Raw genomic sequence first — 20,054 nt, 5'->3', positions numbered from 1 at the left:
CACAGGCGGGGGTCCACCCTCCATTTTACAGTTGGTTAATAGAGCTTCAGGAGGGGAAGTGCCTTGCTGGAGGCCACACAGCTCACACCATGTGACAAAGGAGGAACTGAAATGCTGGGCCATCTGTCTGGGGCCTAGGATGTCCCTGTGGGACTAGCCTCATGACCCAGTGCTGCCTTGTCTGTCAGTCTGTTTGTATCTGTCCATCTATGGATATTTCTAGGTTCTTCTGCTTGGTAGGAATTCCCAGAAAAGAGGCAGTTGCTGCATGTTTGCCTGTGCATGAGCGTGCGTGTGTGTGTGTGTGTGTGTGTGTGTGTGTGTGTAGGTCTGGTCAGATGGTTCCCTGTTCCTACCTGCTGTCAGAATCATTCTTCCCATAGAGAGTAATTAAATGTGTCTAGGTGTCTTGTTTGTCTCTATGTCCCCACACACAGACCATTCACTCCACAGCAGCCACTCTTTGCTGCCTGTGCCCTGAGATGAACTATATTCTGGTGTGGGCTGAGGTCACAAAAACGTCCCCTTTGGTTTCCTAGTAACGAGTTCATGGTGGCTTGTCACAGGCTTGCCTGCCAGCCTCATGCCTGGGGCTGGGTTCACACTGTGTGCCAAGCCTGTCAGCTCGATGTCTATGGCCCCTGTAAACACCCAGTGCCCGAGGCAGAGGGCAGTTGCTCATTTCCCCCTGGTTTGCAAAGTGAGGGAGCTGGGCAGCTGCCTTGTGAAAAGCAGGATACCAGAATCAGCTACCGCGCGGGCTAGCCAGTGAGGCTGTGGGCCAAAGAGGCTCGGGCAGGAGGTGGAGGGGACATTTTGGGCCCTTTCTGGAGGAGTCCAGGCTGGTGTAAGAGGAGTCATCCTTGGGATGCAGCTTCTCTCAGTGCAGCCGACTTCAGGAAGCTGCAGGAGGGAGGGTGGGTAGAACAGGGGAGCTGGGGCAGGTAAGGGGCCTTCACGCCATGTGGCCCATCTGTGTCTGATTGTCATAGTCCCGCCACTGTGTGGGACAGTGCCTCCACACATATGTTCCTGTGCATCCTCATGGCAACTGGACCATGAGGGGTGATTTCCATCACCCTGAGAGACCTGTGTAGTCCCTGGGTTTCCATGGCCTTTGTGCTTGTTTTTGCTGTTTAATCTGCTGTCATAAAGCACTTAGCATGTGAAAGGCCATGCGTTCTGTCCCGGCTTTCTCTGTGTGTGAATGTAATGCTCACATGAGGACATCAACCTCGGCTGCATTCCTTGGGCGACATTTTTTGTTGTTGTTGTTGTTGTTTGTTTGTTTGTTTTTTTCCTTTTGAAAGAGGTTCTGTCAGAGGCCTTGGTTCTCTCATTATGTCAGGTTGGTTGGCCAGCAAGTCCCAGACACCTACCTCTCTCCATCTCCCCAGGCCTGAGATCACAGGCACTGTAGCCCCCTAAAGTGGATGCTGGGGATGCCATCCTACAGCCTGAGCTTGTCACCTCGTCAAATGACACCGAAGTAACCCCCTTCTCATCTCAGCTTTGTTCCCCCCATGCTCCCACCTTGAAGCCATCTCTGTCCTAAAGATCAACAAGGATTCGAGCACAGAACTGATCTTAGGATGAATATGGGTCAACCCGAAAGAATCTGATTGTTTCTTGTTTATGTCGGTCACTAAGATTATGGTTTTTAGGGTTGGGGATTTAGCTCAGCGGTAGAGCACTTGCCTAGCACGCGCAAGGCCCTGGGTTCGGTCCCCAGCTCCGAAAAAAAAAGAAAAAAGAAAAAAAAGATTATGGTTTTTACTTTTACTTTTGGTTTTATTTTGATTTAAAAGAGCTCTTTGACTTTCTCTCCATCTCTTCCTCTCTGGTACTTTGGAGCACGCATGTGTGAAACTTCAGTTCTGCGGTTTTATAATTGCTAATACTATGCATGAAGCTGTTCGTTGACCTGAATTAATTAAATAACAGGCAGAGACTGGCATCGTATAAATGCTGATGGCATCGGTGTGGAAAGTCTGTTCTGAGGCACCCTCATGGCTTTGTGTCAGCCCAGGATACAGACAGGAATCAGATTGGCTACTTGTGGGCAGGAGGCTCTGCAGAGAATGTGGGGTTTGCAACTTTTGAGGCCCTGCCACCCTAGATTAAGGCATTAGAACAGCCTCCCTCTCTCTCTGCTTCTGGCTGACTATGTTTGACCTGAGGGTGTTTAAGAGAGATGGTGGGAAGTGGTGTGTAAAACACAATCCTGCCAGGATGTTCCTGGTCACCATTGACTTTGGGGAAGGCGAGATCAGAACACAACAGTAAATGTGTTGGGTGATCATTCTGGGGGTGTTCCCAAATCTCAGTATGGTGTGATGTTGGGGTATCTGCTGGGGGCTATTCCCAGTGTCTCATCTCAGTACCATGTGATGCTAAGGTTTCTGCTGCAGGGTGTTCTCAGTACCTTAGTCCTGTGTGAATGATGTTCCCAGCGTCCCGGTCCTGTGGTCTTGTTTATTCTGTGACCAGAGAGGGACAAACCTTAGTCTCCCCTTTTCTACCTGATGATTCCCCCCAGAGGCTTTTCTGTAGGTGCTCATTGGAGGAGGCCACACCAGGCACTGTATTATCTCACTTAATGGTACCCTCTAAGCCTCCATGTATGCTGATGCTTATGGGGGTTGCTTGATATCTAAGGAGGACTGGCATTCTGCAATAAAAGAATGGTAGGGCCAGACTAACATTCCCCCAGCCGGTAATGCCAAAACTTGGAAAAATGCATATAAATATACTCAGAGGCACTGGACAGCAGCCAAAAGCTCGAAGTTGAGGGAATATCCTCATACACATCTATCAATGAGAGATGGCCTAGATCAGGTTGGCCTCTGGGCCGATCTGTGAGGTATTATGTTCATTGAGATGGGAAAACCCAGTCCACTGTGGGTGGCTCCATTCCCTAGCAGGGGATCATGGGCTCTTAAGAGTGGAGAGAGTGAGTTAAACTCTAGCATGTCATTGCTCTAGCATGCACTCGTAATTTATCGCTCTCTGCTCTTTGATGTGATCTGTGTGTGGTATGACTGGCTGCTTCAAGTTCCTGTTTCCTGACTTCCCTGCAACACAGACTGTATCCTGGAACTGGGGGCCAAATAGACACCTTCTCTCTTAAATAGTTTGCCGAAGTATTTTGTCATGGGCAGCAAAAGCAAAACTGAGACAGAAATTGGTACCGAGAGGTAGGGCTGTTAGCTTTGGGGGACCTCATCATGTGGCTTTCAGGCCTTTAGAACTGATTTGTGGAAGGAATGCGGAAGACTGAAACTTTGGGCTAGGAAAACTATTGAATGCCAAGAGGCAGAGGGCTCAGTTAGCAGAAGCCCCAGAGCCTACCACCCACATCCACATTGACCCTTCATACATCTGTGTAGCAAGGGACCCGTGAGTTTCAGCAAACCGTGGAGGTGGTTGGAAGCTGAATTCTGTGGCAGTGTGAGCTCTGCCCTCTGCAGGAGGACAGTTTGAGTCCAGCTGGGTTGGCTCTAAGAATAAACACGATGTTAGGAGGAGTTGCAGGATCCAGAGTCTCCGTGCATATCAGTCATAATTCCAGTGTTAACAAAATTAGGTGGACTTTCAGAGGACACCGAGTAGGGAGTAGTTATTTCCTTCTGCTATGAGGAGAGTAAGAATGAAACTTGGGTTGTCCGGTAAAGGCAGCAAGCACCATTACCCAACAAGACATCTACCTCTGTGTTGTAGAAGAAGAAAGCCGGAGGGAGGACTTAGGCGCCATCACAGACATTGCTGTAAATTGACGTGAAATAGCATTGAATGCACAGGGTAGCTGAGTGACGTGTGGGACAGAGTCAAGAGTTCTGGAAGGGACCCAGAGTTATAGGCTGAGATGGAGTTTTGTCCAAGGTGTTTAAGAAGCCAAACAGAAAGAGAAAAGTCTTGGGCAGATTACTCTGGGATACACGAGTATTCCTGTGGGATGTTATATACAGAATAGATCCAGCACCTCAACAAAAGCACTGTGGCAAGGTGTCAGGAGTGCTCTGTGGATTAGAGGAAAACGAAGACTTCTTAGGTAAGATCTAGGATTTTTTTTCTATAGGATTAAGAATAGTATTGGGATGGCATAGAAGGAAAATGTGAGAATTAGGCTTTGTTCAGTTAAGTGTAAATGCTTAGCAGGGGTTAGAGAGCTAGCTCAGAGGTTAAGAACACTTGCTCTTGCGGATGACCTGAGTCATGTTCCCAGCTCCCTTGTAATGGCTTACAACCAACTGTAGCTCTAGTTCTTAGAGCATTTGATGCGCTGTTCTGACCTCCAAGCGCACCAAGCACACATGTGGTGTGCAGACATACAGGTAAAATAACCATATACATGAAAAAATAAAAATAAATGCTTATTGGGACATATTAAAAACAAAACAAAATAAATGGCCACTCTAGAGATGGGGTGAGAGGTTGTCACCAAACATGCCAAAGCTTTTACTTGCAATAGATAAAGAGCTTAAAATGCAACAAGAAAAAACTCCAAGATTTAGAAGTGAATAGAAGTTTTGAACGTACCTTCCACAGGGAAGAAACCATCAGTCCACGACTGGTAGTCAGTGGGGAAGTGCAAACTCAATTCTTGTGCGATTCAGTGGCTGAACTGGAGCATGGCTGCATCAGCAGCTAGAGGAGCTGTGAGCATGCTTACGCTTTCGGGAGGGGTGTGGCTGCTGCGGCCATGAGGAAGAGCATTGGGCAAGCCTTCCCTGTACCCAGCAGCTCCAGCAAGTGGCTTTCAAAAGAAGTGAAAGTGTGTGCCCTCTCACGCTCACTCGCTCTCTCTGTCTCTCTCTGCGGGAGAAATGCTTACATTAGCAATTTCTTTTCACTATAACGAACACTACTGTGCGTGATCACGTGTGTGCAGTGCACAGGTGTGCATGTGGAAAGAAGGAAAACTGGGTTTGGACATTTTTCCTGGGCTGCCATCCTTTTTCTTTTTTAAAGAAAAAAATATTTTTAAGATCTTTCTTTTTATCTGTTTGTGAGTTTTGCTTGCATGTATATATGTGTATCACACATGCAGAGCCCATGGAGACCGGAAGAAGGCAAGGAATACTCTACGGCAGGAATTACGGATTGTTATGAGCTGCCATGTGGATGCTGGAACTGAGCCCAGGTCTTCTGCCAAAGCATCAATGCTCTTACCACTGAGCTATCTCTCCAGCCCCAGATTTCTTCTGTGTTTAAGTACATGTGCAGTGGTGAGAGCAGATTTCCACAGAGTTCAGAAGCGTTGGAACCCCTGGAGCTAGAGTTACAGGTAGTTGTGAGCCAACCGATATGGGTGCTGGGAAGGAAACTTAGGTCCTCTGCAAGAACGGTATTTGCTGTTCATCTGCGAGCCCATCTCTAGTTCCCCTGCTTGTCTCCCGTGGCCTGAGTTCAGCATTGGTTAGGTTGGCGGGCTAGGAAGCTCCATTTCTCTGTGCCTCCGAGTGTTGGCGCTACACTCTGCTACACTGTTACACTTTTAACCCTGTGCCCACCGTAAAGGAGATTGGATCTCACTGACTACTCACTCAGATTACAAAGGACCAGATGCAAGTCCTCGTGGGCTCAGAGATGAGACGCAGAGGTCAAGAAGCCAGATGCCAAAGGAGGGAGCTGTCTGTGCCCTTGACTTCACGTGGGGAAGGTGGTCTCTGGAGGATCAGCCAGGAGGGAGGCTGAGGGTGGGGATTGAGAAAGAGGACTGGTGGTAAGGTGGAATGGGTTGGGATGGAGTTAGACAGTCCCTTTGTCAGAGTGAATCAGCCAAGCTGCATTGTTAGATTTATAAATCTTCCTTACCAAAAACTATGAAAACACCCATCTTGCATGGTTTTGGAGGCCAGTGGTGCAGGCGTGTACAGCCGGTGTGGAGAGTCAGCAGGGAGTGAGGAGTCATCTTTGTCAGGGCCACACGTTCATGGGAGAGTTGACACTGTCAGTCAGCAAGCCTCATCTGATAGGAACTGCCGGGACCTTCTCACAAACCCCAATGCCTTGTGTTGGGCTATCATGGGGCTGATCCTTCTCGCCCAAAGTGAGCATATGCCACCTTCTCGTTGTCCATCTGTCCATCTGTCAGAAGCTTCAGAGCCCAGCTTCACAGAGTATATGGATGCAAATGCATGTTTCACTATGATCAGAGCAGAGGCCACAGTAGAACTGTGGCCTTCCATCCATCCCACCTTCGACTGAGTTAGGAGCCAGGCCCTCAGTAGAACAGTCGTACTGCAAGATAGGATCTGTATGCAGGTTTTATTGGCAAGGAGCCCAGCTAGGTGGGACCGAGTCCTGGAATTGTCCTGGATATCCTACTAGGTGGGGTGAGAGAAAGGGAGGTTCCGATACTGGCTGTTTTCCAGCACGCAAGACCCCCATTCAGGCTCAACTTTCACCCATTTGACCCCTTTCGCCGGCTTGTGAAACATGTCACCATCAAAGCTCCCTGTCCATCACTTCCTTCCCCCCGGCCCGCTGGAGCGAAGCCTCTAGACAGGGGGGTATCTCATCTGCCCTGAGCAGTCTGCTTCCGACGCTTGGAAGCATCTGTTTCCCTCAGTTCCACGTGGTCGGAATTCTAGACAGCTGCTGTGCCTCCAGCTTTGCTCTGTTGCACGGCAGAAAGGACCTTGAAGCCCTCACCTTGCCCAGGAGTCTGGAGGCTAGAGTGGCAGGGCCGTACCCTTTGGCACAGCGCCCAGAAAGGCCGGGTGTGTGTGTGTGTGTGTGTGTGTGTGTGTGTGTGTGTGTGTGTATGATTTGTGTTCTCTCTGGTGACCCTTTCCAGGAGACAGACAGTCAGACCCGTCTAGGGTAAGGTCAGCTGGAAACACCTCAGGATGTTCTGAGGTGAGCATGGCAGGCAGGAGGCTGTGTATACCCCAGTATCTCCCCCCCCAGTTATGATGCCCCAGTACAGGCAGGGAGAAGAGCTAGGAGGACTTGAGGCTGAGGCCACGAGGAGTGTGTGTGTGTGTGTGTGTGTCTGTCTGTCTGTCTGTCTGTCTGTCTGTCTGTCTGTATGTATGTATGTATGTATTGCGTGTGTGTGTCTGTATGTATGTATGTGTTTGCGTGTGTGTGTGTCTGTCTGTATGTATGTATGTGTTTGCGTGTGTGTGTATGTATGTATATGTATGTGTTTGCATGTGTGTGCATGTGTGTGTGTGTGTGCACTTGCATGTGTGGAGGCAAGCACATGTGTATTATTTAATGTGCAAAATGGCTACCTCTAAGGTTTTTTATGGACCTAAAAGAACAAGTGTCCTTTAAAAACATAAGTTGATGGTCGGGAGATGACTCAGAAGGTAAATGCTTGCTTGTGTGCAAGCTTGGCACTTCAGTTAGATCTGTGGAATCCACTTAAATGTGGAAAGAGATAATGAAGTCTACAACGTGATCTGACTGCCACAAGCCCCGTGTGGGACATGGACGACCCCACCATATCCACATACACAATAATAAAAAGAACTTATGTAGGGCATGGTGGCACATCCCCCTCGTCCCATGACTCAGGAGACCAGTGGGGCAGGAAGACTTATGAGATTTAGACTAGCCTGGACTCCAATGTGAGTTCTAAGACAGCTTGGGCCACAGAGTTGAGAGTGTCTTGAAAGAAAGAGAAGTTTGGTGTGGGTAGAAGGCTTCAGAGTAGATGGGCAGCTCTCTGTAACTGTTGTAGTTGACTGTCGTGTGTTAGCTTTGTCCTCTGGCCAGCAGTTGTGGGACACCCAGAGCATCACCCCTCTTACCTTGGCTCTCAGCCTGTGGAATCTCACTGCACAGGGCTCCCCATCTGCATCTCTCTGAACCCTGGGACACAGCTGCCTTCTTCTGAGGCAGTGGGCATGGGATGGCAGTTGACTTTGTGAGGAGACCTGCAGCATGGTGAGGAGGGTTCAGAGTGAACGAGGAGGTAGCTGAAGTGTGGGCAGCCTTATCAACCATAAGGCAGGTGTAAGGGTGTCCTGAGGACTGCAGTAGCCCCAGCTGTGCCTGGGAACCCCTGGACACTTTAGACGGGGATCTGCAGAATAGCCGTGCAGGGGATGCCTCTCGTGGTCTGAGGCATGTAAACCCTTGGTTCCCAGTTGCTGGCAGTGTTTGGGAAGGTTGGCCAAGCAGGCTTTGAGAGAGAGTGCACTCTCTCTGCTTCCTGCTGTGGTTAAGATGTCAGCACTGCACGCAGTCTGGAGGGAGGGAGGGAGGAAGGGGTGGGGGTGGTGGATGCTGGCGCTCATTTTCCCCTTTGTCCTCAGTCCAGGGTCCCAGCTCACGGAATGATGTACCTGCATTTAAGGTGGGTCTTCCCACCGCAGTTAATGGAGTCTAGAGACTGACTCCCCCAGGCATGCTCAGAGGTTTGCTTCCAGGGCAGTTGTCTTAGTCATTTTATTGCTGTGATGAGGCACCATGGCCAGTGTAACTTATAAAAGAAAGCATCTAGTGGGGGCTTGATTACAGTTTCAGGGGGTGAATCCATGGCTCTCATAGTGGGGAGCAGGGCAGCCACCATGGTGCTGGAGCAGTAGCTAAGATTTACGTCTTCTCCACAAGTTGGAGGTAGGAGTAGGGGGTAGAGAAACTGAGAAACTGACTGGGTTTTGCTTGGGCCTTTGAAACATTAAAGTCCACCCCGGTGACATACCTCTTCTAGCAAGGCCACACCCCTAATCCTTCCCAAAACAGTTCCGACAGCTAGTGATCAAGCATTCAAATAAGCCTGCTGGACCCGTTCTCATTCAGAGCACAACGGTGATTGTGGGCACCGGCCAGGTAGACAATCAGTGTTAGTTAATGGTCATGGGTAGCTTGGAGGAGGCCCAGGAGTTCTGGGTAGAATTGAAACTTTCCTGAGTTTTAAACTGGTCTTTGCTTTCCTGGGTGCTGAAGGTCACCAGGTAGTCTATGTCTCTCTCCATTCTGCATGGCGTCCACAGTGTGTGAGAGGCAGCCGTATGTGGGTCCTGTACCCTCGACCTTCATGATGGGGCCACAAGAACAATGGAGCACTTGGGGCTCGTGGGCATGGGCTGAGACAGGAGCTCTGTTCTGCGGTAAGAGCTGGGCATTTCTGAGGATCAACCACAGAGGATCCCAGCGAAGGAAGGTGTCTCTGGCTTGTATGTCTCCAGCATTTACTCCAGGCTTGGGGCATCTCTGGGGAAGGGAGATCTTTCAAAGATAGGCAGATCCCCATGGCAGCCTCTGTCCAGGCTGATCCAAACTACAGAAACTCCACTGTGTACATGGGGAGCCTGAGCCAAGGTGGGAGACATGGAATGGCCCTACAGCCCCGTAGTCCAGGCAGCTGAACTTTCCTTCCTTGCTCACCGACCTCTCCCTGTGCAGCGAGCATGACCTGGGTGAGGACATCTACGACTGTGTCCCGTGTGAAGATGAAGGAGATGACATTTATGAGGACATCATCAAGGTGGAGGTGCAGCAGCCCATGGTGAGCACCCCACCCTCACCCCCCAACGCCACCCCCTCTTCCCACCACCACCACCACCACCACCACCACCACCACCACCACCACCACCACCACCCTCCTTGCTATGAGCAACTGAACCTTCCCATGGGAGCTGCCTGAATACAGACCCAGGTCCTCTGGACTCTCCCTGGGGGTGGGGCCACTCCCCTGCAGTGTCCTTGCAGCCCTGTTGAGACACTGTGAGGGGCTCCATGACTGTTGGGCTCCTCTAGCAGAGTGGTTATTTTCTTAGAAGGGTCATAGTCCTGCCTATCCAGAGAGCTTTAAAATAGTAACTCTGTATTCAGTCTAACACGGTGCACACATCATTGTAACTCTTTGTGTGCACAATGAGGAGGCCGGTGCGGGCTCAGGCGGCCAGCTGCGCGCCTTTTATGTTGAAGGGTATTTATTTTCACGCAGCCTTGGCTAATGATCTTGCGGACAATGGTTTGTGCCAGCTCTGGCTTATTGCCAACAGCTGCTGTATGGAGGGTGGGGGGTCTGCCTGGAGAGATCCAGGGAGGGGGCCCTGGAGGGGCAGGCCACAGCTCCCACAGACCCCTGCACTTCCCCAAGGTGGGCACCTTGCCACTTGTCAGTCGGCGGAGGCTTTTGATGCATGTGTGCTCCTGAAGGAGTGGGAAATTTATCAAAAGCCAATATTTCTGTCTCCCATCTGTGTGGGAGCCTCCAGCTGGTGGCAGAGAAACAAAAAGCCGGGAGAAGAATCCTAAAGAGCCCAGAAAGCCTTTCCCAGGCTGCCGGTATCCTGCTGTGTCCCTGGCTTGGGAGGAGAGATGCAAGGCTATCCTGGGGTATTGCAGCTCCTCACGCCGCCCTTGAGAATGTGCACCTTCATCCCAAGCATCTAATGATTAGTCTTTCCCCATCACGCTCAGGGCTCTAGTGCGTGTGGGAAGAGGCTTCACTAGTCAGCTCTGCTCCCCAGCCTTGCAGAGAGAGAGTGTCTGATCAGGGCTTCCCCAGAGCTGGCCTGCTGTGGCCTAGGAAACCCCACCAGGTTGAGTAAGGCCTCTCTGAGGGTAAATATCAGTTCAGTATGCAGGCACAGTGGTTTGTGGGCATATCTGATGTGCCCAAGCTGTCCTGCTCTCCTGAGACTCCTGCAACAGTCCCAGGAGCCTGTCACTGTCCCTGGTCCTGAAGGACCCACGACGGGAACATGTCTTGAAAGAAGACAGCCAGTGTTCTAATACCTAGCACTGGTGTTGGATCTCGTCCAGTCCATCCACAGAGGGGATGTAGGCTTGCTGTGAGGGGTCTCTGAGATAAAACAAAGGGTTTCCCACTTCTCATCCTGCCTGGGACTGTCTAAGAGTGAGGTCATTGGCTTCACTTGTGTATAGTGAGGTAAAGGCAGGCTCTGTTTTCAGAGTCCAGGCATGGGAGGATCAGCAAGGGGACTCCAGTCTTATGCTGTGTCCTGACCGTTCCCCAGCGGGCTCTGGGGGGACTATGACATGGCTGTTGGGGCTGGAGCTGACAGTAGGGTGGGCTGTCGGTGGTGACCCTTAATTCCCAAGCGTGGCTTGAGGACAATGGACACTGCTGACCGGTTCAATCTTGTTTGCTCCTCCATGCATTCAGATCAGATACATGCAGGTAAGTTGCAGGTAAGACCAGCTAGGTGGGTTCCTGCCAGCTTCCTTCCACCTGTTGGGAAGGTGTCAGAGGCCACAGAGAAAGTTAAGGACCATGTTGGTGAGACACGGTCAGGCACACAGGGTTGGAAAGGATCTTGGGCTGAGATCCCCCTCGTGGGCCTCAACCCTACCCTACTCCATGCTGCCTGAGATACCGATGGGCCTCACCAAGTCCTCACGCCATGTTGCACAGTGCTTTGAGTTGCTGTGATGCGGGGCAGAAGGGGTTCTTGGACCAACAGGAGGGTAGCTAGGTGGGCATTTGTCCAGTATTGGCTCTTCAGAGTCTTTGGGGCAGACCAGGCTCTCTGAGCTAAGTGACCCCAAAGAAAGCAGCTTTAAAGCTCATCACAGTCTCGCTCACTCCACCATGTGAGGCACTGTGCTCCTGCTGTAGAGGAATGTCCCCAGGTGACCCCCTGCTGAACTGTTACCTCAGGCCTTCTGGTTGGAGGCCTTCAGCTCCTCAGGGAAGTCTGGCCTTTGGGGCATTTGGTGTTTGGAAGACAGAATGGGTCAGCTGTGGGTGTAGCTCCAAGGAGTTAGCCAATGCCAGCTGCTGGACAGGGCTGACCCACTCAAGCACGTGCCGTGAGCACACCTCACCTGTATGTGGTAGGACCCGCTCCCGAGGCTTTTGTTCCAATCTGGTGGGGACTCAAGGTGAGCGGGTACCCAGCAGTCTTGAAGCCTTGTGCCTTCCTTGCTGCTCTTAGTCTTCTTCTGGCCAAGTGCCTCGGTTTCCTCGAACACAGATAATGAGGAGGGACTGTGGCCTCACTGTATACTCAATAATCCTGCGACCACACTGGAAAGTTGTCATCCTGTTGTGTAGGCAGGTGGCCGGCAGTGGGTACCTGGATGGCCAGGTGGTGGGATCCTGGCTCACAGGCCCTGTCTCCTCTAGAAAATGGGACTAACCGAGGACGACAAGAGGAGCTGCTGCTTGTTAGAGATTCAGGAGACCGAGGCCAAGTACTACCGCACCCTGGAGGACATTGAGAAGGTGAGACCCATTTCTCCTGGAAGCCCAGGGAGTAGAGGGTCTCATCACCCATTCCAGTTCTTTCCTCTGGCTGTCAGGAGACACCCTGACCAAAAGGAGCTTAGAGAAGAGAGGAGTTCATTTTATCCTAACTTGATTACGGTCAGCGGAGGGAATTGGTGCAGGACCTCAAGCAGAAACCATGGAGAAAAGCTGTTTGCTGGCCCCACGCAGGCTCATGCTTAGCTAGATTTCTTGAACAGTCTAGGAACACCTGACCAGGGGCTGGTGCTACTCACAGTGGGCTGGGTCCTCCTGCATCAGTGAATAATCAAGCCAGCCCCCTACAGACATGCCGACAGGACAGTCTGAACTGGGCAGTCCCTCCATTAAAACCCCCTTCTGTGGCTCTAGACCAGCAGGTTTCAACCTGTGGGTCTCGCCCCCTTTGGGGGTCTCAATTCAGATATCCTGCATCATGACAGATATTTACCCTATGATTCATAGCAGTGGCAAAATTACAGTTATGAAGTAGCAGTGACCTAATTTATGGTAGGGGCCACCACCTCATAGCTTGAGAAAGGTCGAGAACCACTGTAAGTGGACACAGCACACTGGGGCAGCAGCCCCTCCACCTTGCCATAATATTCCCACACAAAGGTGTCCCTCCTCTTCTGTGGAAAGGCTCCCAGACTCCCCTGCGTTTCTTCTTGGTGTTTCCATCTAGGCCAACCATGACTGCCGCTCTGTCTTTGAGCATGTGAGGCCAGATCTTGGGCTAAGTTCTCTAAGTCTCCCCTTGCCCCATGGGTAGCCAGGAATGTAGCACATCGGGTGTGATAGGCTATGTGACTAGATGTCACCAAGGCCCTGCCCTGAGTGCTGCCAGTGTCCTACATCCATCTGCCTACCCCCCATCACCATCCAGGAGGCCTTGCTTTTGAATCTCCCTGATGCATCTGTGTCCTTCTGGAAAAAACAGTACCACTGTCAGCTAAAATCCTCTTGGCTGTTCTCTGCTGTGGAGTTTGCCCCAGTGTCTTAGTTAGGGTTTCCACTGCTGTGAACAGGCACCATGACCAAGGCAGCTCTTACAAGGATCACATTTAATTGGGGTGGGCTAACAGGTTCAGAGGTTCAGTCTATTATCATCAAGATGGGAACATGGTGGCACCCAGGCAGGCATGGTGCAGACAGGAAATGGCTGGCTTCCAGGCAGCTAGGATGAGGGTCTTAAAGCTTATTAAGCCCACAGTGACATACTTCCTCCACCAAGGCCAAACCTATTCCAACAAGGCTGCACCTCTAACTAGTGCCACTCCCTGGGTCAAGCACGTTCAAACCAGTGGAGCCACAATGGTGAGTGGAGAGTCTCCAGCCATGGTTCTGGTGTACTTCCCCTCCACCCAGGCTGGCCTAACTGTGACCTCCACAGGGCTGTGTTGTGGGCCTGGGTTCTGGTCTTGGTCCCAGCATGCTTTGCCTGCTGTGCAGTCCCATACCTGTGCACATTGCCTTCTTCATGTGCTGTCCAGTGAGCGCTGAGCCCTCCCTGTGCAGGGCAGCTTTGCTTTGACTGGAACGTGCCCTCCATACTGAGCGGCAACGTAACCTTCTTCCTTCAGAACTACATGGGTCCCTTGCGGCAGGTGCTGAGCCCCGTGGACATGGCCACCATCTTCATCAACCTGGAGGTAAGCTTTCTGGCATGTTCCTGCCAGGTATGCCGCTGTCTCCTAAGACGGTATCCCCGGGGCTTTACAGAACTTCATCCCTGCTGGTGCCCTGGCTGGCTTATGGTTGACAGATGGGAGGATAGCTTCCCAACCCTGGAGACTCTCCTTCAGGAGGCAGTAGAGGTGATAATCTGGTGCGGCCTGAGAGCGTTCCTGCGACTTGCTATGGAAGTTGCTAGCTGTGCACAGACTCACGCAGCTCTGGAGCGGACTCGAGACCCACAGAACGATTAGCAAGGCTTCTGTAGCACAGAGGGAAGTGTACCCCACCAGTGCTCTGCTCTGCAGGGGTCTGACCACTCATGTGCACCAGATGACTGTGCGTGAAGGTTAGCCTGTGGAGGCAGCTGGCTTACAACTCCAGATGCCACACATGGATGGATTGTCCCCTAGGGCATGCTGCTTGCTTCTGGCTCCTTACCGCCTCCCATCGGCTCAGAGACCGAGGTTGGGGTTGGGGTTGGGTGTGTCTCACTCTCCCACACAGGGCTGACCAGTGCTCCTTTTACTGTCTAGGCCTCAGCCAGTACAAATGACTTGGGACAGAAAAGAAGCTGGGAGGAGTAGAGGGGTGCTGAGTACCGTAGTGTATCTGGGGTGGAACTTGAGGAAGCTGAGTGACTGCAGGTAGCGCCATTCTTCCAAGTAGCAGGGAGGCCACAAGGTTGCTACACTGCTCTCTCCATCTTCTGGCTTCAGGTCTGTCCTGAGGCAACTGCCATCTGTCCCAGGGGCTGATTCTGGTCTGGGCGGCTTCCTACACTGCATGGCCATCATGTGCTTCAGCATCTCCATGTGCTAGCGGGGTCCAACCTGTGGCTGGGAGGCAGGGAGCATATGGCTTAGGATGGCTTTGAATGCAGCCCAACACTAAACCTCAAACCTACTTAAAACGTTCTAAGTTTTGCTTTGCAGTTTTATATGCTTGTACTTGTGGGATTCTTGAGTGCTGACTCCGTTGATGGCACTGGGCTACAAGGTCAGAAAGGTAGACAGTCAGGTGGTGGTGTCCCACACCTTTAATTGCAGTATTTGGAAGACAGAGGCAGGCAGATCTCTGAGTTCGAGGCCAGCCTCGACTCAGACCAGACTCTGGTCTCCAGAGTGAGTTCAGGACAGCCAGGACTATTCAGAGAAACCCCACCTCAAAAACAAAACAAAGCAAGCTAGACGCACCTGCTAGAAACTTCTGGCTGAGTGATACAGCCTTCGCAGGCTTAGGTGAGCACCCCACAACACCTCTTGGGTGTGTTGGCCAGCGGGCCTGGCTGTGCACTGACCTTGCTTTCCCTTTAGGACCTCATCAAGGTGCACCACAGCTTTCTGCGAGCCATCGATGTGTCCATGATGGCTGGTGGCAGTACCCTGGCTAAGGTCTTCCTGGAGTTTAAGGAACGGTGAGTAACGGCTGGCTGGACCAGAGCCTCAGCTGCCCTCAAGGTTTGAAGTGTGAACCTGGAAACCAGCCAGGCAGGTCCCCGAGGTTCAGCCTCACATTCTCGGGACTGAGGCAGGGGGCCACTTTGTCTCTGGATCCGTGTTCTTCCTTGTAAACAGAGTTACTAGCCACTGTTTCTCCATCACAGCTTGAAGGACTGGGATCCTCCAAGCCTCCAAGCCTCACTTCGATAGTAGGGACTTGTGGGGTCCCTGCAACCCTCTCTGCCTCTCTGGCTTATTGGGACTATAGTGCCTAATGTTTGTAGCCACTAAGCCTAGAACTCAGGTAAGCCGTGTAGCTTAAGTTACTTGGTATGTTCTATTCATCCTTGATGCTCTGCAGGCCAAGTGGATTAGGGGATCACAGGCAGTTTGGGAAGAGGTGCCCACTCTTTGCTGGGATCAGAACTTGGTGTCCAGAAGCACAGCAGCCACACCTCTGTGCACGTGCCCTAGTTTTAGCCGTGCCCTGTAGCTCTACAGCAGGGAGGGAGTCTGAAGTCGGTCCAGGGCAGAGGCAGAGACCTGTGTGCTCTACACCATAAGAGAGACCCACAGTTCCAGTGCCACAGCTCTAAAGGTTTGAAGTGCCTCCTCTGGGATGATGGGTCATTTGTCGTGTGCCCTGTCATTGCCCCCCATCCCGCCCCCAGTCTCGTTAAGAGCAGGGGTCAGATAGGGGTATACAGAGGGGGGGCTTGTGTTTCATGACAGACCAGTATTGTTTGAGATGCATGAGGTTAAGTTGGTGCCTCTGGAACCTTATTTCTAAGTTGTGGTGATTTTTTTTTCTTATTTTTAATTATGTGTTTGTGGCATCGGGAGGGGTTGGGGTATGTAGACAGGAGTGTCATATGCCCATGGAGGGCAGAAAGCGTTATCAGATTCTCCTGGAGCTGGAATTGTAAGTGATTGTAAGCTACCCAACATGGGTGCCAGGAACTAACATGGTCCTCTGCTTGGTATGATTTTTAACCCCTGAGCTATCTCTCCAGGCCTAATATCTATCTATCTATCTATCTATCTATCTATCTATCTATCTATCTTTCTTTCTTTCTTTCTTTCTTTCTTTCTTTCTTTCTTTCTTTCCTTCTTTCTTTCTTTCTTTCTTTCTTTCTTTCTTTCTTTCTTTCTTTCAAGATTTATTATATATGAGTATACTGTAGCTGTCTTCAGACACACCAGAAGAGGGCATCAGATCCCTTTACAGATGGTTGTGAGCCACCATGTGGTTGCTGGGATTTGAACTCAGGACCTCTGGAAGAGCAGTCAACGCTCTTAACCACTGAGCCAGATCTCCAGCCCCTAATATTTTTCTTAATAGTACAAAATGTTTGTGTTTAAAATGGAGGCCCATTACCTCCTACTTCCATAACCAACTTCCTGCAACACTCTCAGAATGAATCGTTCGTTCAGTTTTGAGAACAGTAAAACACGTCTGTACTCTGTGCTTTGAAGCAATCTGTGCATGGACAGAAGGGATAGGGGAGAGAACAGGAAAGTCCCTAGTTGCTGCACCCAAGGCTTCACGCATCAGAAGCTGCAGGGTGCGGTTGCAGGGTGCTCCTAAACCTGACACAGGCAAGGGGGCAGGCAGAGCACTTAGAGGAGACAGCACTTCATCAGGGCTTACAGTTTCAGAGAGTTAGTCCATCATCGTGGCAGGGAGCATGGTGGCACACAGGCAGACATGGTGTTGGAGAAGTGGCTTAGAGTTCTGCGCATCTACATCTGCAGGAAAAGACACTGGGCCTGGCTTAGGCTTTGGAAACTTCAAAGCACGCCCTCTAGTGACACATCTCCTCTAACAAGGCCACGCCCACTGATCCTTCTTAAGTAATACCACTCCTTGATGACTAAGCACTAAAATGGATGAGCTTGTGGGGGACCGTTCTTATTCAAACCACTATAATGGTGGAGCAAAGGCGTGCTGGCAGGAGCAGTTCAGACCTCACATCTGAATCTGCAAGCAGGAAGCAAAGAGCACTAGGAAACAAAGCCCACTCCATCCCAGGAACTATAGCAAGTGCTTCTTCCAGAGTTGCTCCTGTTGCCCTAGAGGAGTCTGCTGCAAGGTTGTTAGAGTCAGACTGGGGAGGATCCAGAGGGTCCTTCTCACAGTATTGGGGTGGGGTAAGGTGGGGCTGGGACACCAAGGATAAGCCCAGCCTCCCTCCTTGCCATGCTTACACTCCTGAGAGCGCAGTCTCTGGGGAGGCGTGGCTGCCGTCATGCCTGTCCTTGATCATATTGTCCTGTGGCACTGTCTCTTCTTACAGGGCTCATGTGTGTTCCGGGAAATCTAGGGGTGAGGGGGGAGTTGTAGGCTAGCTGCCCTCTTGTCCTGAGAGTGCAGTGTTCTGGTCTGAAGGGATGTCATCCCCTGGGGATAGCATTTGGGGCCAGGTGTCGACAAAGAGAAAAGGGTACGATACCGAAAAGATTCTGAATGGCAGGAGAGAGATGGTGACGTGTGGGCTATAGTGAGGGGGAGGGGGAGGAGCAGAGTTAAATAGGGCTGGCTAGGGCAGCTGGAACCCTGTTGCTTCTGGCTGCCACCCCTGATGTGGCACCAGAGGCTACCCCCAATTCGTGTGGCCCTAGGATGAGCCTGAGCCATGAATAGCCCCCACGTTAGGGCTGGAGGCGAGCAGAGAGCCACATTAGGCAGGACCTTCTCTCTGGTCAGGCGTTCCTCTCCAGAATAGAGGTAGAGTCATGGGTCATGGCTTGAAGTAGGCCTGTGGGAGGTGATCTCCTTGGCTAGGGGAGTTGGGTAAACCTCCCTTGCCCCTAACCTGGTCATGTCAAGGGTAGGGAAGTAGGGGGAGTTGGGGGAGGAGAGCCATTTGGGCAGTGACCCTGAAGCTCTCCAGCCTGCCTGAGAAGGAGTCAGGACATTGTAGAGACCCATGGGTGCGTGTGTGTGTGTGCACATTGCTGGTGCAGTGTGGCACTGCTCATAGCAGCCGTAACATCTCACTTGACTGGTGCCCATATGGTTGCGCTGTGTACATGTTGCTGCCTCTTCCTTAGGCTCCTGATCTACGGAGAGTACTGTAGCCACATGGAGCATGCGCAGAGCGCACTGAACCAGCTCCTCGCCAGCCGAGACGACTTCAGGCAGAAAGTGGAGGTAACAAGGCATCCCGGTACCCTGCCTGGGCACAGCTGGCTAGCGGCAACTTCCCTCAACGCCCATCTTTTGTTTTGTGGCTCTTCTCCCATTTTGTTGGGTGATTTCCAGAATACATGTCCCAAGCCCTAATGCAGTCTAAGTCTTAGGGGCTGTGGAGGCCTGCGCAAGTCCATCTCAGTGAGTGACACTGGCAGACTAACAGGTCAAGCTGATTTGCATGATGCACTGGGCCTCCTTCTTGGGCCTTGGTTTACCTACCTTTGTCAGCTCCCCTGCCTCTCCCTTGAAAGCCTTCCTGGCTCTTCCTCACCTCCAGGTCCGGGAGACCCCCTGTCCTGTGTGCTTACGAAAGCTCTGTATTCAGAGCTTCAGCTCAGTTGCTGGTAGCAGGTGACGCTTGTTTCTCCCGTGCATGCACCCCAGGGGACCCTAGCTAACCTCAGAGCCTTGTGTGAGCCCCTTCCCCTCTCGGCTTCTCAGGGAGCAGATGGCGAGTCCACAGGCACTGTTGCATAGTGGGATGCCTGAGATCTCAGATCCCAGGGTCCCATTGCGTTCCAGGACATAAGGGTGGTATATCTTGCCCACATGGTGGCACCCGTCTCATGCGTACTCTAGAAGATCTGGGGCTGAGGTCTCTTTCTCTGTGTGGCTGGCGGTGGGGGTTGGGTTCTCCCAGGGAGAGTACTCTTTATCCACTTGCTTCTCTCTCCCCAGGAGTGCACACTCAAGGTCCAGGAGGGCAAGTTCAAGCTGCAGGATCTGCTGGTGGTGCCCATGCAGCGGGTGCTCAAGTACCACCTGTTGCTCAAGGTGAGGCCGTCAGCCTGCTCACCGTGCCCTCTGTCATGCCGGGCTCTGATGGCGTGGGCTTTGGCCCACAGACAGGGGGCACACAGGCGCAGTACACACCACCAAGGGGTGTCATGGCAACTGGAAGGAAAAAATAAATTAGCAACATTAGGAAAGAGGGACGAGACAGGGAAGCACCCTTGGACCAGGACGAGGAGAGCTACTGTGCTTAATCGCTTGGTCTCCGAGCTTCCTTGCAAAGCTCTTCTTTAAGGGATCCTCATGTCTGTTGGGGTTGGGCGGAGGGACTCGATCCTGGCCTGGTGGGTGGTTTTGTCCTGAGGGTCTTGCTGTGTGCACTGGGTAGGGGCAGGCATGGGACTGGGACCTTGAGGGTTCACCCTGGGTCCCCTCTCACTGCCATAGGAGCTCCTGAGCCATTCCGCAGACCGGCCTGAAAGACAACAGCTCAAAGAAGCACTGGAAGCCATGCAGGTAAGGGGATGAGGCAGAGCTGGGGGAGTTCAGACTGGTGTGCACGTGTTCCCGGATCCAAACCGAGCTCCTTGGCAGTGCGGTCCATTTGCTCGGGGTAACACAGACAGGACACTGGGGGGTGGGGTTAGACTTAAATGATGGTGGATGGAGCTGCAGGCTAGGCTGCTTTCACGGTGTGTCCAAAGTCTCCAACTTTTCTTGCCAGCAGTTGCCCTGGTCCCCACACTGCATTTCCAAATGTCTACTGGGGCCATCAAAGGTTTTCGGACGCCAGCTCTATCCTGGGGTAGCTCTTTTCCTCCTGGGCTTC

At 51.8% G+C, this 20,054-nt stretch overlaps 1 protein-coding gene across 6 annotated transcripts in view; it reads left to right on the top strand.

Annotated features, from left to right (window-relative positions):
* The window catches only part of Vav2 (vav guanine nucleotide exchange factor 2), a 169,363-nt gene that overhangs the window by 122,110 nt on the left and 27,199 nt on the right, over positions 1-20,054 (top strand). For all 6 annotated transcript variants that reach the window (XR_010064602.1, NM_001106563.2, XM_006233761.3 and 3 more), the window contains exons 5-11: positions 9,367-9,469; positions 12,062-12,160; positions 13,765-13,833; positions 15,172-15,272; positions 18,352-18,451; positions 19,172-19,267; positions 19,673-19,741. Coding sequence is in view for 5 of the 6 variants with exons in the window: in NM_001106563.2 (NP_001100033.2) it covers positions 9,367-9,469; positions 12,062-12,160; positions 13,765-13,833; positions 15,172-15,272; positions 18,352-18,451; positions 19,172-19,267; positions 19,673-19,741 (637 nt within the window). In the remaining variant the exon portion in view is untranslated. The remainder of the gene's footprint in view (positions 1-9,366; positions 9,470-12,061; positions 12,161-13,764; positions 13,834-15,171; positions 15,273-18,351; positions 18,452-19,171; positions 19,268-19,672; positions 19,742-20,054) is intronic.

Source organism: Rattus norvegicus, chromosome 3, assembly GCF_036323735.1.
Source record: "Rattus norvegicus strain BN/NHsdMcwi chromosome 3, GRCr8, whole genome shotgun sequence".
NCBI lineage: Eukaryota > Metazoa > Chordata > Mammalia > Rodentia > Muridae > Rattus > Rattus norvegicus.
The sequence above is the reverse complement of the archived record's forward strand: the minus strand, read 5'-3'. Positions and strand labels throughout refer to the sequence as shown.